The 14198-nt window shown below is 55.8% G+C and overlaps 1 protein-coding gene across 2 annotated transcripts in view; it reads left to right on the plus strand.

Moving 5' to 3' along the window:
* The first annotated feature begins 4051 nt into the window (after positions 1-4051).
* The window catches only part of Sdk2 (sidekick cell adhesion molecule 2), a 322728-nt gene continuing 312581 nt past the window's right edge, over positions 4052-14198 (plus strand). For both annotated transcript variants that reach the window (XM_045159211.1, XM_045159212.1), the window contains exon 1: positions 4052-4457. In XM_045159211.1, the coding sequence (XP_045015146.1) occupies positions 4394-4457 (64 nt within the window). In that variant the 5' untranslated portion in view covers positions 4052-4393. The remainder of the gene's footprint in view (positions 4458-14198) is intronic.

Raw genomic sequence — 14198 nt, forward strand, 5'->3', positions numbered from 1 at the left:
TCTTCTACCGTGGTCGCCTGTGGCCACTCCTCTGACCTTACTGAGGTTGTAACTTCTTGTCCATCGGCACTCACTGGCATTTTAAATGAATAGCTGAAAAAAAGAAAACTCCAAAAACCTAATATGGGGCTGGAGAAATGGCTCAGCAAATAAAAGCTCTTGCTTGTAAAGCCTGATGGCCCGGGTTTGATTTCCCAGTAAATCCAGATGGACAAAGTGGTGCATGTGTGGTTTGAGCAAAGTGGAGAGCGTGGTTCTATCTGGGCTTCCATGGTCATGTTCCTAAAAGAAAAGTAACATTGCTTTTTTTTTTTTTTTTTTTTCGAGATAGGGTCTCACTCTAGTTCTGGCTGTCCTGGAACACTTTCTGTAGTCCTAAGCTGGCCTTGAACTCACAGCAGTCCTCCTACCTCTGCCTCTTGAGGGCTGGAATTAAAGGCATGCCCCACCATGCCCTGCTGAAAAGTAACACTTTAACCTAACACCCACTTGGAAGTGGAGGAGAAGCAGGGCGGAGCAGCCAGGCCTTCCTTCTCTTTTGAAAAGAATCCTATTGTTCCCAAGCTCTGCTCCTGTCCTCAATTGAGAGTTAAATGTACAGAAGGAAGCCTTCCAAAGGGACCTGGCCCTGGGGATGGGGAGAGATGGGCTCCAAATGAGGGAGAAAGTCTGGCCTGTCCCCAGAGCCTCACTGGAGAGCTGTAGGGGACTCCAGTTGAAAGGGGGTGAGATGGCAGGTGAAACCACATGGAACGGTGCGCGGCCCTTCTGATGAGACACCTGGGGCAACGTCACCCTTTCTAACCTCCTAAACCACGTGCTGGTGGAGAGAATGAGAGAGTGCCATCTGCAAGTGACTTTCCAAGGAATGACTCCCTCCCCAAAGTGGCAGGCTGCCTGCACAGTCTCCCTTAGGCTAGTAAAACCAGTGAGAAGAAAGCTGGGTTTGCATAAGCCAAGACCCCAGGAGCCTGAACCCTCCTTTCCATCCCAGATGGATGGAGACAGATTTGCTAAGAGTGGTGGAGCGGCAACCTCCCCTTCCTCCTGTACCTTGCAGGCATGCCTGGGGACTGCCGACAAAGACAGGAAAGCAACCGGGCACAGTGGCTCAGGCCTATAACCCCCGGAGGCCGAGGCAGGCGTATTGCCACAAGTTCAAGGCCAGCCTGGTCTACACAGACAGCCTAGACCCCAGGGTGAGACCCCGCCTCAAGACAAGCAAGCACCCTCTTTTTCCTACCCTATCTTGGGGATAAAGCTCCTGGGTTTGCAGGGCTGCCCACAGCTGTCCAATGAGTTCTGCTTTTAAGAAAGGAATAAACACAGTTCGGGGGGCTTGGGGAGCAGTCAGCTCAGACTCTCACTGCTGCAGATATGGGGATTGGCTGCAAGCAGAAGGACCCCTCCAAGGTTTCAGCCTGTGTCCATATGAGCTCCAGCCTCTCGGAACAGAGGCAGCTCTCTGGCTGGCTGGCTGGCTGAGAAGCAAGCGATTCTCTGGCAAAACTGGCTCTCAGGCCCCCTCTGTGTGCCATGCACGCAACAGCACCCTAAAAAAAAATCAGCTGTTCCTGGGAAGGGCCCGAGCTCTCAACTGAGTCTTCACAGCATGTGGGAGGGTGTGCGCCACCGTGCATCTGCACGTCTACGCGATAGAAGGGTGTAGCCACCCCGGGCGGGGTGGAGATGGGGACTGGAAAACTGGTCACACCTAGCTTGCCTGTCCCCAAATCCCTTCCAGTCAGGAGTCATCCAGGCAGAGAGGCTTGGGCCTGGATGGGGAAGCTGACAGGAGAAAAGTGACAAAATGTTGTTTGAACTAGGTGATTGAAAGACGGGGAGGGCAGGCTAGCTTTTTATCCATTTTCCCAAAAGATAGGCGACGTGAGAACAGAGGGGTAATGATGCAGTGGCCATGACCAGCAGCTATCAGCAGAGGCTCCGGGATGGGAGTGGGCGGGGCAGCGTCCACAAAGTCAGTGAGGGACCTGCCTGACCGTCAAGAACCAGACCGGGGAGGCAGTGGAGAGGACTCCAAGAAGAGAGGAACGGTGCGAGGATAAAGGCAGAGGCCTTTCTCCTTCCCTTCCCAGCAGAAATACCAAGCCTGTAGCGCTGACTTCTCCAGCGGGCTAAGTGCCAGGGACCAGAGTCTATAAGGGACCCATGAACATGTTTTAATTTCTTTTAAAGTCAGAGAGAGAGAGAGAGAAAAAAAAAAACAAAGACCATTCAGATGGAAGGAAATGTTTTAATATGCAATAATATGCTTGTTTGGATGCCAACCCAAATAAAAATATTATTTTTAATATTTTTTAATGGAGGAAAGGGTCCATGGAGGCAGAGGGGCCTGGGGCCCATGTATGTGCGCGACTGTGTTCAAGCTGGGCTTCTTGGGCCCCCAAAGGGCAAATTCTGCTCACTTCCCTGGAACACTGGGAGGAGTCCTCTTTTGGGGCCCATTCTTCTGCCCCTCGCAAGAAGAGCTCAGAAGAGAGAAGAAACAAATAATAATAATAATAATAATAATAATGCACACTTTGGGCACTAACTTCACTTTCTCGGCCTTCGGTGAGTCCCAGGCCTCCCTTTTGTCTCCTCCACCCTGAGCGTTTCCAGACTTTTGAAGTGCCTGACCTGGGAAGGGATAACTGCAATCCGCCGGCTAACTGACCCGCCCCCTCCTCCCAAGCCGTCCTCCGCTGTCCCCTGTCATCAGAGTCAAGTGGGGGGGGGGGAGGCGTTGGGGTGTTCCCCAGTTCCCCAGCTATGGGAGACAAGGGTGAGGCCTCAGAAGGAGGGATGCCCTGTTGAGGGTGGAGAGCGCGGAGGGGTGGGCGCGCCTCTCCCCAGCACGCTCCCCGCAGCCCCGAGGCCCTCTGGCGGGTCCCGGGGAGGCCGGGCACCCGCGGCCGCGCACACGGGTCGTGTTTCCGCGGGGCTCGCTCCCGGGCTTGGCTCGGGGCCGCCGCCGCCCCCTCCCGGCTGCTCTCCAGTCGCGGCCACGGGGAAGCGCTCGCCGCACCCCCCCCCCCCCCCCGCCCCGCCGCCTCTCCGCGTCTCCGCCTCCGCCTCCGCCGCGCTCGTCCCCGGCTCCCGCGGCCCCCGCAGCCCCAGCTCGGCGCACGCAGAAGAAGCGGCTCTCCGGACGCCGAGGCAGCCCGGGGAACAGGAAGGCTTGGCGGGCTCCGGCGAGCCGAGGCCATCGAAGTGGGCGGCGGCGGCGGCACGGCCGAAGCACCGGGGGCGGCCGCCGCTCCTCCGGACCCCGCGCACCGAGAACGGCGGGGCGGGCGGCCGAGGCGGCCCCGAACCCCCGAGCGCTCCCACCACCACCACCACCCCCCACCCCGGGGCAAGGGGTGGGCACTGCCAGCCGGCCTCCCCGTGAGCTCCGGCCGGGGCGCGGCGGAGGGTAGAGCCGGCGCGCTCTCTCTCCATCCTCGCGGCGGCGGCTGGAGGCTCCACGCCGGAGCGCCGGCTTCCAGCCCGGCCGCGGAGCCCGGCTGCCGTCCCCCGCCGGCCGGCCGCTGCTGCCGCCCGCCTGCCCGCCCGCCTGCCTGCCGGGGACATGGGCGCACGGGGCTGCGCGCCGGGCGGCACGACCGGCAAAGTTTGCTAACCGGAGGGGCGCGGAGCCGAGGGCGAACCCGGCGCTGAAGACCACCCCCCCCATACACCCCCCCAAAAAGGGACCTGGAGCCTCCGGATCCCGTGCTAGAGCCAAAGCGGGTAGGGGGTGGCTCGGCCCCGCCTGATGCCGCCTGCAAAGTTGAAGAGAAGAAAACTTCGGCTCCTGGGAGACTCGGACCGTTATGCTTGCTAACCGAGCCCCCCGAACCCTGCGCCCCTGAACCAGAGGCCAGGCGGTCGTGCCTGTGGCCGCCATCGGCTCGAAACGGGTCCCGGGGGGGCCGGGCTCCCGGAGCGGCGGTGACAGCGTCGGCCCGGAGAACCCAACCAGGGGGCGGGGAGGGGCGGGGGGCGGGCAACGTGGCCACCGCAGGAAGTTTCCTGAAGTTGTCCCCTCATTCCGGTGCTCGGCCAGCGACCCGGACGCTTCGCCGGGGCTGCCGTGCCTGCGAGGGGAAGCCGGGAGTCGGGGTGCTAAGGGAAGGAGGCGCCCCGAGTTTGAAGGGCGGTGTGTGGCCTCGGTCTCGGCGCTTGACCCTCGCCTTCCGGGTGCATCGCCCGCTGGGACTTGGACTGCGAGGAGGAGGAGGAGGAAGCCTGGGGGTCGCCGGAGCGGCCCCTCGGGGCGGAACGCGCCCGGGCTCATAGACAGTCTCCCGGGAGAAGGCGCGGGGTGCGGGACCCCACCGGATTATAAAGCAGCGTGCAGGGGAAGAACCCTCACTCCCCGGAGAACAATCCCGCCTGGCTGGCCACCATGGGGAAGCTGCCGATCTGGACTCTGCTGGCCCTGCATCTGATCCCTGCGGCTGGAGCCCAAGGTACAGGCGCCGCTCCCCACGTGGGACTAGAGGAGGGGGTTCACGGTGGGCAGGGGAGGGGGACCCGCGAGACCCCGCGCTCAGCCCAAGCAGGAGTCATCTCCTGGAAATCTCAAGACACCCCCCCTCCCGTTTCTCCTAGTTCTGGGGGCTTTTATTTTGGGGCTGACACAGTCTCCCCGTGACTTGTGGATTCTGAATGGAGAAGGTGGGTTCGCCCCGGGGAGGTCGTTCGGAGCATCCTAAGGGGAAGTCAAGAGGGGCGCTGTGGCGGTGGGTGCCCCCGAGCTGGGGTGGGAGGGGCGCGCCATTCCGTGCCTGCTCCGCTTCCAGCACCCGGCTCCGGCTCCCGCTCGGTGTCCGCGTGGACGGGCCAGGCCGTGCAGGACACACGCTGGCCGCTCTGGGGACAGAGGATTGGGCGGGCTGGCGTTGGACGAAGCTAAAGTCGGGAGCGGGGTGCCCGCTAGGATTTCCCTGGCGAGCAGTTGCCCTACTTGGCCGCAAACAGGAGCCCACGCCTGGCTGCCTGGCGGGCCACTGGATCTGAGGGTGCTTTGTGGCCTCGGCCTGGAGCCGGGCGGTGGGGCCAGCCCGGCGGGGGTGGGGGGGGGTGTTCCCGGGAGGTCTGGAGCTTGCATCCCACCCACCTCCAGACACACCCATCTGCCCGCCCCTGTTTTCAGCCTCCGGCGCTGGCTGCATTGCCTGGCAGACTCCTCTTTGACCTGTGGCTACCCGAGCTGCCTGCCAGCCAGGGCCGGGAGGTGTGGAGTGGGAGTGTTGGGAAGGGCGTGGAGGTGTGATCCATCCTCTCCTGAGACAGATGTCCATACATCTCCCCCGTTCCCTGGATGATCCTGGCCAGGAAGGGCGGCTGCATTGGCGCTTTCCTGCCTTAGAGGTTCCTTCGTGGATCCAGGCAGCGGTGCCCACGGTGTCCGAGCGGCGCCTGCTGGGGGCGGACGGAGACGAAGTCTAGACTGGGCCCAGGACTCAGGGCCTCTTTCCTCCCTTTCGGCCTTTGGTCTTCCAGGCTCGGAAGGAGGTGGGGCCCAGCTAGGGACACCCTAGTGGCTGGTGGGGGAGGGGCGGCAGACTGTAACCTGTAACCCCAACAGAGTCAGTCCACCACTGGGGTCGCAGAGCCTTGGGGAAGAAGGGACCCAGCGTTTCTAGAGTCAGAGATGAAAATGATCAGCTCTTGCTCACAGGGTCGAGGGGAGGACTTTATGAGGTAATTTAGGTAAAAGCGCTTCGAAATTTTGTAACGAGCTCTATAAATGTAAAGTAATAAAAGTTATTATTTTTATGGTCATCGTAAAACCTCCCAGCAGGCAGGGACCTCAGAGGTCATTTTGTACCGGTAGCCATTTAACTGATGGGGAAACTGAGGCCCTTTGCGATTCAGTGGCTTGACTAAAGCCACTCTGAAATCTGGGGTGGGAATCAATACTGAGACCAGAGGAGTTCTTTAAGACCCACTCCCAGACAACTGTAGCCAAGGGCTCCTTGTATGGGGGCCGTCATCGTGGGGTCCCAGAAGGACAGTGATGCTGGCTGAGTAGGAATGGATGGCCCTCTGAGCACCTCACTGGGTTTTTCTGAGGTGCCCATGTGGTTAACTATAAAGTCAGGGTGGGGTGTGTTATGCGAGCTATCAGTGTGTGTGGAGCCTTCTAGCTGTTTACTGCAGATTCCAACAGCCACATGACTTGTCTTTTCCAGACAGGTGGCTCATCACCAATTGATCTTCCCTCCAGGACCAGGCCCTTATAAAAACAGAGCCTCCAGGGGCACCTGGTGGCCCCTCGTTCAGGTTCTTCCTGCCTCCTTCTGACACATTTCTACACGCGTTCATCCTCCCGAGGTCAAAACTCTACCTGTCTGGCTAAAGTTATGGCCTCTCAACCTGTGCTGCTTGCCGGAGAGCACAGACCCTCCTGGCACGATCACTGAAGGCCATTCTGATTGATGCATGCTCTCTCACGCTCGCGCGCGCTCTCTTTCTCTCTCCTCCCATTTTTCCTGGTTGCTGCATTTTTTGAGTGTCAGGCTGCCCAGGCCCCTGCTGCTCCTATTACACTCTCTGGCTCCCAGGGGGTTTGTTTGCCACTAGTGGGGTCCTTCTTGCCATTTGTCTCCCAGATGGCAAACCGTGTGGAGGATTATGGGAAGACCAGCTCTGTACCCCAGATTGGAGGCAATGCTGGGTTTGTGTGTTGTGTTGGAATAGTGGGGTGAGGGTACAGGGTCATCTCTTAATCTGTTTTTGGGATCAGAGTGTCTTTGAGTCTGAGGCCGTGACGTTCATCCTGCGGGGGTAGATAAAGCAGCAGCGTCACTTCTTGAGCCCCTGGGGCCCATTCTGCAGGCGTGGCACAGTAAGAGACCCAGCTGGCTGCTCCTCCCTTGAGACAAACCTCGGTTGGATTGGCCACTACTTTGAGATTTTTTTTTTAATCCAGATTTTGCCTGGGTTGTTCCCCAGGTGTTGGACTACGCTACCTCACCTGGTTATCTTGAAAGACACATTTGATCATTTCCCTCCAGATGGATGTCTTAGGATTCCAACTTACTTCCCAGACAAAACATAAGGATGATCTAGAAAGCACATTCTTTCTGGCAGTGGAAAGAAAGGGCTCTCATGGCCTGGCTCTGCCACCAGGGCCAGCGGTAGCTCTGGAGATTTGCGGTGAGACCTTTAGCCACTTGAGTCTCTATGTCCTCACCTGTACATTAGGAGTGGCAGCCCCCTTCTTGCAGAGTTGACATTGCTTGGAGGACGGGTTCCTGGGGAGGCCTCCGAATGAGTGCTGCACAGAGAAGCTGCCACCTGCCCTCGGTGACTTCCTTGGTTAATCTGCAGCCACGAAGCTCTGAGCTCCTGGGAGGAGTACAGATTCGATGGTCCCTCCCTCCCGGATGCTGGAAATCGAGGGCCTGGCGTCCTGTTTTGTTTTTACTTGCTTGTGTGCATGTATGTGCCCCTGGTGCTCGTATTAGTGTGTGCATGGCGTAGGCATGCCTGTGTGTCCTGGCGGTGCCCCATACTTTCCCCTGCAGTGGCCCGGGCCGAACGATGGCTGTCCCCATTCCATCATGCTTCTGCCCGTTCCTGTTCTCTTACCGATAGCAGAGCTTGCTGTTTTTCCACAGCCCAGGCAGGCTATTCCCTGGTCTCTTTGCTCCCCTTTGCAAGATGGGGGTACAGGAGTGCATGGCCACGCCCAGCCGTCTAGGTGGAATCTGGAAATGGGAAATTGGAAGAATTCAGACACCGCTCACACCCTCAAGCTGGCCCAGGATGCTCACATAACCCCTGAGCCCGAGGCTTGTGTTTTACCGAGTGCCTCAAGGGACTTCACATGTGACTGTGAGGTGTTTGCTGCCACGGGGCATCCTGGCCCAAGTGGCTAGAAGGAGGCCAAAAGCCACCTAGCCAACTGGTTCCAGAAGGTTCTTGCAAGAGAACTGTGCCTGGGAGGACAAACAAGGGGGTGTGTGAACAGAGTAAACCAGACAGGGGAGAAACCCTGACAGAGTCTTGGAAACTCCAGTCTGGGGGGGGTACCAGAGGGAGAAAGTTTAGTGCTAGGAGCTAATCACAATAAAAGCCAAACAGCACGCGAGGGAATGGGATGAAAGTTTAATTACATGGTATGGCTAAGCTGTAATTATTAATTACTGACAGCAAAAAATAACTTATTGATCAGGGCCTCTTGCTAATTACCAGAAGGCTGAGTGTCATGCTTGCCTGGGGCTCAGCTGTCAAAAGCCGCACACAACAGTGGGGTGGAAAAGGTCCTTACTCCCTCCATATCCTTCACCCCTGCCCCTGCCTCTCTCACCCCGGGAAGCCCTTGGCATCAGCTGGGAAGTCTAGAACATTCTTGGTGTGTGCTGAGATGATTGATAGAATTTGGTGCTGGGATGAGGACTCAGGACCCCGAGCCAGAGGTGGCATCACATGGACGGACAGCCTGGATCTGCTTCCCTTTCATGCATGTGCATTAGTTCAGCAAATACGTATCGACCGCCTCTCCCCTATGTCCTCTACAGAAAGCCTGGAGTAGGGGCCAGGAGCCTCGTTACCTCAGGGAAGGGAGGCTGGGAAGGAGGCCAAATCACTTACAGAAAGACCTGTGTTTAAGCAGGGCCTGAATGGCCGACTTTAAGATGGTGTGTTAAACTGCATATTGGTATAAATTTGACCTTGTACTCCAGAACGCAGTTGGGCTGTGAGCTAAATAAAGGTGAAGAAGAATGGGCTTGTCCCCTGTCCTAAGAAGCGAGCAGAGTCCTTGCATTGGACTTGAAAGGCACAGGAACAGTCAGTGAAAGTATGTTTTGCCCGCACAGCCAGGATAGATGGACATGTGGGTTGGCTTGTGTGTCCTCGGGGATGGAGAACTCACTACCTCCTATCAGCTGCTTCTTAGACACTGTCTTATATCGATGGGACAGTTGGCCTCCATGTGGTTGGTCATCCAAGGATTTGATTTAAATAAAAGGTCCTCTGCTTGGCTGGAAGCCACCAGCCCCTCACCCCGCCCTCCGATTCAGCTGGGCAGAGAGTCAGGGGACTGAGCCGTCATTGTTGCCGGGTGTTGCTGAGCCGCCGTGAGCTGTCCTCCCTGGCTGTCTCCCCTGCCCCCCGAGTTGTTGCAGACGGCCCTGGAGCTGTCTAAGCGGCAGGAATTAGTCATCATAATTTTGGGCCTTGGGATGCCAACAGCAACAAGTGGGTCAGGAGCCACTGCCCGAGTGGCCTGTTGCCCGTGAGGGGATGGAAAACAAGCTGGTTGCCGGGACATCCTGGCTTCCTTCCCATTGCTGTGCCAGCCCCTCTGCTGCCCATACACCCGGCTGAGTGAGATAGGGCCACTGATCCTTGCTGGTGAGGGTGCGCCAGGGCTGCCTGGGTTCCAGGTGTGGAGGAGACGAAGGAACTGTGACTCCTGTCCGGACAGAGTCCTGGCAGAAAGTGTGGACCAGGCTGGGGCTGCGCCTGCGCCTTGGGAGCCCCTTCAGATACAGGGACAGTCAACAGGCCAGGGCCTCGCAGCCTTTGAGTCCTGCTTCCACCGTGGGGTGATGCTGAATTGAGTCTCGATTTCTTCATCTCTGAAGTGAGGGGTGAAGAGTCCCCCCTGCCCTCTTCTGCCTGGGATTGGGATGATCCCAAGGCACTGGAAGAGCCTTCCTCGGGACCCCTGACGCACTGATGATTGACTGGCCAGTGACCAGGCCCCACCTGACTCTCCCAAATGGCACAGAGCACAGGGCAAGGGAGGAACGAAGGAAGAAAAGCCATTAAAATTTGATGCCACTAGGAAGCGATCAGTGGCCTAGAGGGGCCATGAAATTTTGATGTGACAGTCCATAGGGAAGAAACCATCACTGTTGGCATGTGGCTCAAGCAGGGGCCTGAGCTTCTTGGGTGGACACAGAGACGTGGGGGCAGCAGGGGCCAGGGCACCTGAGACCTTCCTGGGCACGGCTGGAGACGCAGGCCAGAAAGGCCACTGGTGTGTGGTCTGGAATCGGAGTGACAGGCAGAGAGGCATGGCTGGGCACCTGGACACATGGGTGGACACAGCACAGTGTGGACCCTGTGAAGAGTCTGGTACAGGTTCCCCACTTCCTGCTTGAAAGCAGCATGTGACACCGGAAGTTTGGACAGGAGTGCGCCGGCTGCTTTCGGGGCCCGCAGACATGGGCAGCGCCCTGAGTTCAAGTCCTGCTCATCATTTCCTGCTTGAGTCGCATCATGTTGGGTGACTAACACCGGCTATGTGTACCCCGATTTCTTCATCAGTACACTGGGAGGAACAGACCTCGGGTTCCATTGCTGGTGGCAGCGGTTGATGAGCTATGCTGAGTTCTTAGACACGACTTAGTGTACAGTCATCCCTCAGTGAGTGCCTTCACTCCCCCGTCACTCCTGTCTTCATCTTGGTGGTAAGGAAATAAGGTGAGCTTTGGGCATTAGATATGTATGCCCTATGGCCTCAAAATCTTCTGTCCTTTTTGTCCTCCACAAGTCTCCAGTGACATCTAAACTTTGGATATTAGGGATTTACTTATTAGGCTAAGGCATTCTTGTCCCCTGCTCGAAATGTGAATATGCCACAGCAAACCTACATAGTGAGCTGCTGTCTGCTGTGCAGACCTGAGAGTGAATATTTTTACTGACTCTTTCCCAAAACCTCGAGTTTTATCTGGGCAGCTCTTCAGCCCGCCCTGTGAAGGAAGCTGACCAGAAAACACTCTTCCAGTTCCAAAACCTTCGGTAGCTAGCAAAGAACATTTAACCAGTGAAAAAGGGACGGTGACACGCAAAGCCCTAGGTTCATTACCCCCTCCCTTGCCTGGAAGGATTAAAAACACCCACAGCTGTGAGGATGGGTTGCTCCTGAACACTGCCACTGAGCTAGCAAAGATAGTCACCCTCCGGAAGTGTTTGCCACTCTGTTTTGGGGCTACAAGCCTAAGGGATCTATCTGGGAGTCATCTACTGTGACTCTAGGATTGTCCCCAGCTCCCTGGCGACGAGATGGCCTCCCCTCTCTCTAAGGAAAGTGAAAAGTTCCCCCTGTTCTCCCTTTGCTTATTTACAGGGTCTTAGCCATAGGTTCTGAGGCCAAAACCTGGCTCGTCACCCCCAGCTCACAGACACACCCCCAACTCTGTCCCTTTGAACTCCTGTGCCATCCTTGCTCCAAGCTCAGCCTTTCCTCCTCCACAAGCATCCTGGCCCTTCCTCTCTTGTCTCCTCTACAGATCCAGACTCCATCTGTCCCCACCACCCCATAGTTGAACCCCACCTGGAATGCAGCCCCAAAAGTTTCCACTCCCCCTGCAGGGCCGTGGGCTGGTTGCCCCGTCCTCTCTGGCCTTAGTGACGCTGACTGATCTTGTAATGTGTGTGCGAGACTGATGTCTTTAATTATAAACTCCTGGAGTCTAGAAAATAACGCTTCCTCAACAAGGATGGAGATATTCGACTTCAGTGCTTTCCCCCAATGAATGAACTTAACCCTTTAAGGAGTGTACTGTGAGGGCTTTGAAGAAAGGAGCCAGTAAGCGACAGCAGTGTGGTCCTTGAGGCTTCCGTGGAGATTTCTTTTGGGTCCCTCTGGGCATGTTGGCCCATGGGGCGAAGGGACCGTCACTGGAAAGGCATGGGGACCGCCACGGTGGAGAAGGATCTGGCCATGTGGCCGGAAGCAGCTCACTGTCCATCATGTGCCCTTGTTCTTTTGCCTATTTTATTTTCTAAATAACTGGACATTTGCTTTCTACTCAAGGTTTATCTGAATTCTGTTCAACAGGCAGAGAACGCGTCAAAGCCCGCCGACACTGTGTTGGGTCCTACCGTTGCCTTTCTAGACCCCCCCCCCCCCGGCCGGAGTATATAGAAAACCCTACATGAGGCGATTTCTTGGGTGATGGCTTCCGTAAGAGTCTATGATGCCTGACACAGACATTCTAAGCTTTTGTGTTTCATTTTTCTTTTCTGTAATCTTTGCAAGCAAGTACGTCCCAGACACAGTGGACTGTGGGCCACCCTAACCACTTGCCACACCTGGTCTGTGACAGTGACGACCTTGAGGGTGGTGGGCATGAACACTTGGCTGTTGTCCCTGCCCAGATGCCTTGCCCCTTGGGTCACAGGTGTGCCTCAGTTTTTTCAGCTCCAGGCCACTGGAAGCCTGTTTCCTAAGGCCTTCCTCTGTCCTTTCAATTGGGATTGGACAAGTCAGTCAGTAATGGCATTTTCCAGAGCTGGGGGGACAGAGCCCTGAAGAGGGCCGCAGACCCCCCCTTGGGGAACTGGGCCCCAGTACAACTGTCCTTTTCATTTGGGGGTGGTGTCAGTTGCTTTTCCAATTGCCGTGACAAAACACCTCACAAAAATAACCTAAGGAAGGAGGGGCTTACTGTGGCTTAGAATTTGAGGGAATCGTCCTGTGCGGCAGGGAAGGCACCGTGGTAGGAGCGGGAGGCAGCTGGTCACATTGCACCCACAGTCAGGAAACAGGAATGTGGGTGCTTAGCTGGATTTTTGCTTGTTTTTTTTTTTTTTCCTTAATTTAATTTATTTATTTGCAAGCACACAGAGAGAGAGAGAAGAGAGATAGACAAAGAGAGAATGAGCATGCCAGGGCCTCTAGACACCCCAAACGAACTCCAGACACATGTGCCCTTTATACATCTGGTTTACCTGGGTCCTGGGGAATTGAACTTGGGTCCTTTGGCTTCGCAGGCAAACGCCTTAGCCACTCAGGCCGCTTTCTGCTTTTTACCCGATCTAGAACTATGGTTGACGGAAGGTGTTGCCCACACTCAAGGTGGGTCTTCCCTCTTCATTTAATTAAACCTTTCTGGAAATACCTCACAGACTAGAGGTGTGTTCCCATGGAGATTTTTAAATCCAGTTAAGGCACAGTGCAGGTGACCCGTCATCGACGCCCAGGTCTCTTCCAGTAGCCGACCCTGGAAGCAGCCGACCTGCCTTCTTCGTCTCTTTCAGTTGACCTTGGCAAGTTGCTGAGTGTCACTGAATGGCAACCCTAACCATATTAGACCATTCCTATTCTCCGGCCAGCTTCCTTCATAGGTTGGGATTAAGGGCAAATGGCATGCCTGTGAAAACTGCTCACATAAATTTGAGGTTCGTGGAAGGACCCAGTAAAAGACGTGCTGTTTGGCCGGCACAGTGGGTAACAGCTCAAGGTGTGGTTTCACATGGCATGTTCACACACAGCACCTAAGAGCCCACCCTCCTGCAAAGCTGAGCTTTAACTGTAGCTGCCTCCCTTGTCACAGCTCTGAGCACCGAGCTTTCTCCAGTACCACTTTTGGCTTGGCTTGGTTTTGCTGTGGCGTTCATGAGTGTGCACGCGTTCATGTCTGGGCACGCAAGTACATGTGAAGACCAGACGTTGATGTCAAGCGTCTCCCTCTGTCTCTCTCCACCTTATGTACTGAGACTGGAACTTTTTCTTAATTTTGAGGGGGGGATTTTTTACGAGAGAGAGAGTGAGAGAGAGAGAGAGGGAGAATTGGCATGCTAGGGCCTCTGACCTCTGCAACTAAACTCCAGACACATGCGCCACCTTGTGCACACGTGCGACCTTGCACGCTTGTGTCACCTTGTGCACACGTGCGACCTTGCACGCTTGTGTCACCTTGTGCGTGTGGCTTACCTGGGATCTGGAGAGTTGAACATGGGTCCTTAGTCTTCACAGGCAAGCGCCTTAACTGCTAAGCCATCTGTCCAGCCCTTTTTATATTTTTAAAATATTTTTGAGCTGGGCGTGGTGGCCCCTGCCTTTAATCCCAGCACTCAAGAGGCAGAGGTAAGAGAATCACTGTCAGTTTGAAGCCACCCCAAGACTACATAGTGAATTCCAAGTAAGTCTGGGCTAGAGTGAGACCCTACCTCAAAAAAATTTTAAAAAAGGAAAAGAAAGAGAAAGAGAAAAAAATTTATTTTAATTTATTTCTTTAGCTTTATTAATTATTTAATTTATTTATTATTTGCAAAGAGGGAGGAAGGGAAGAAGGGAGGAAGAGAGAGAATGGGCACATCAGGACCTCCAGCCACTGCAAATGAACTCCAGACACATGCGCCACCTTGTGCATCTGGCTTACATGGGTCCTTGGGAATCAAACCTGGGCCCTTTGGCTTTGTGGGCAAACACCTTTCCTCCTAAGCCATCTCTCCAGCCT

The sequence above is a fragment of the Jaculus jaculus genome, chromosome 9 (assembly GCF_020740685.1).
Source record: "Jaculus jaculus isolate mJacJac1 chromosome 9, mJacJac1.mat.Y.cur, whole genome shotgun sequence".
In the NCBI taxonomy this organism is placed as follows: domain Eukaryota; kingdom Metazoa; phylum Chordata; class Mammalia; order Rodentia; family Dipodidae; genus Jaculus; species Jaculus jaculus.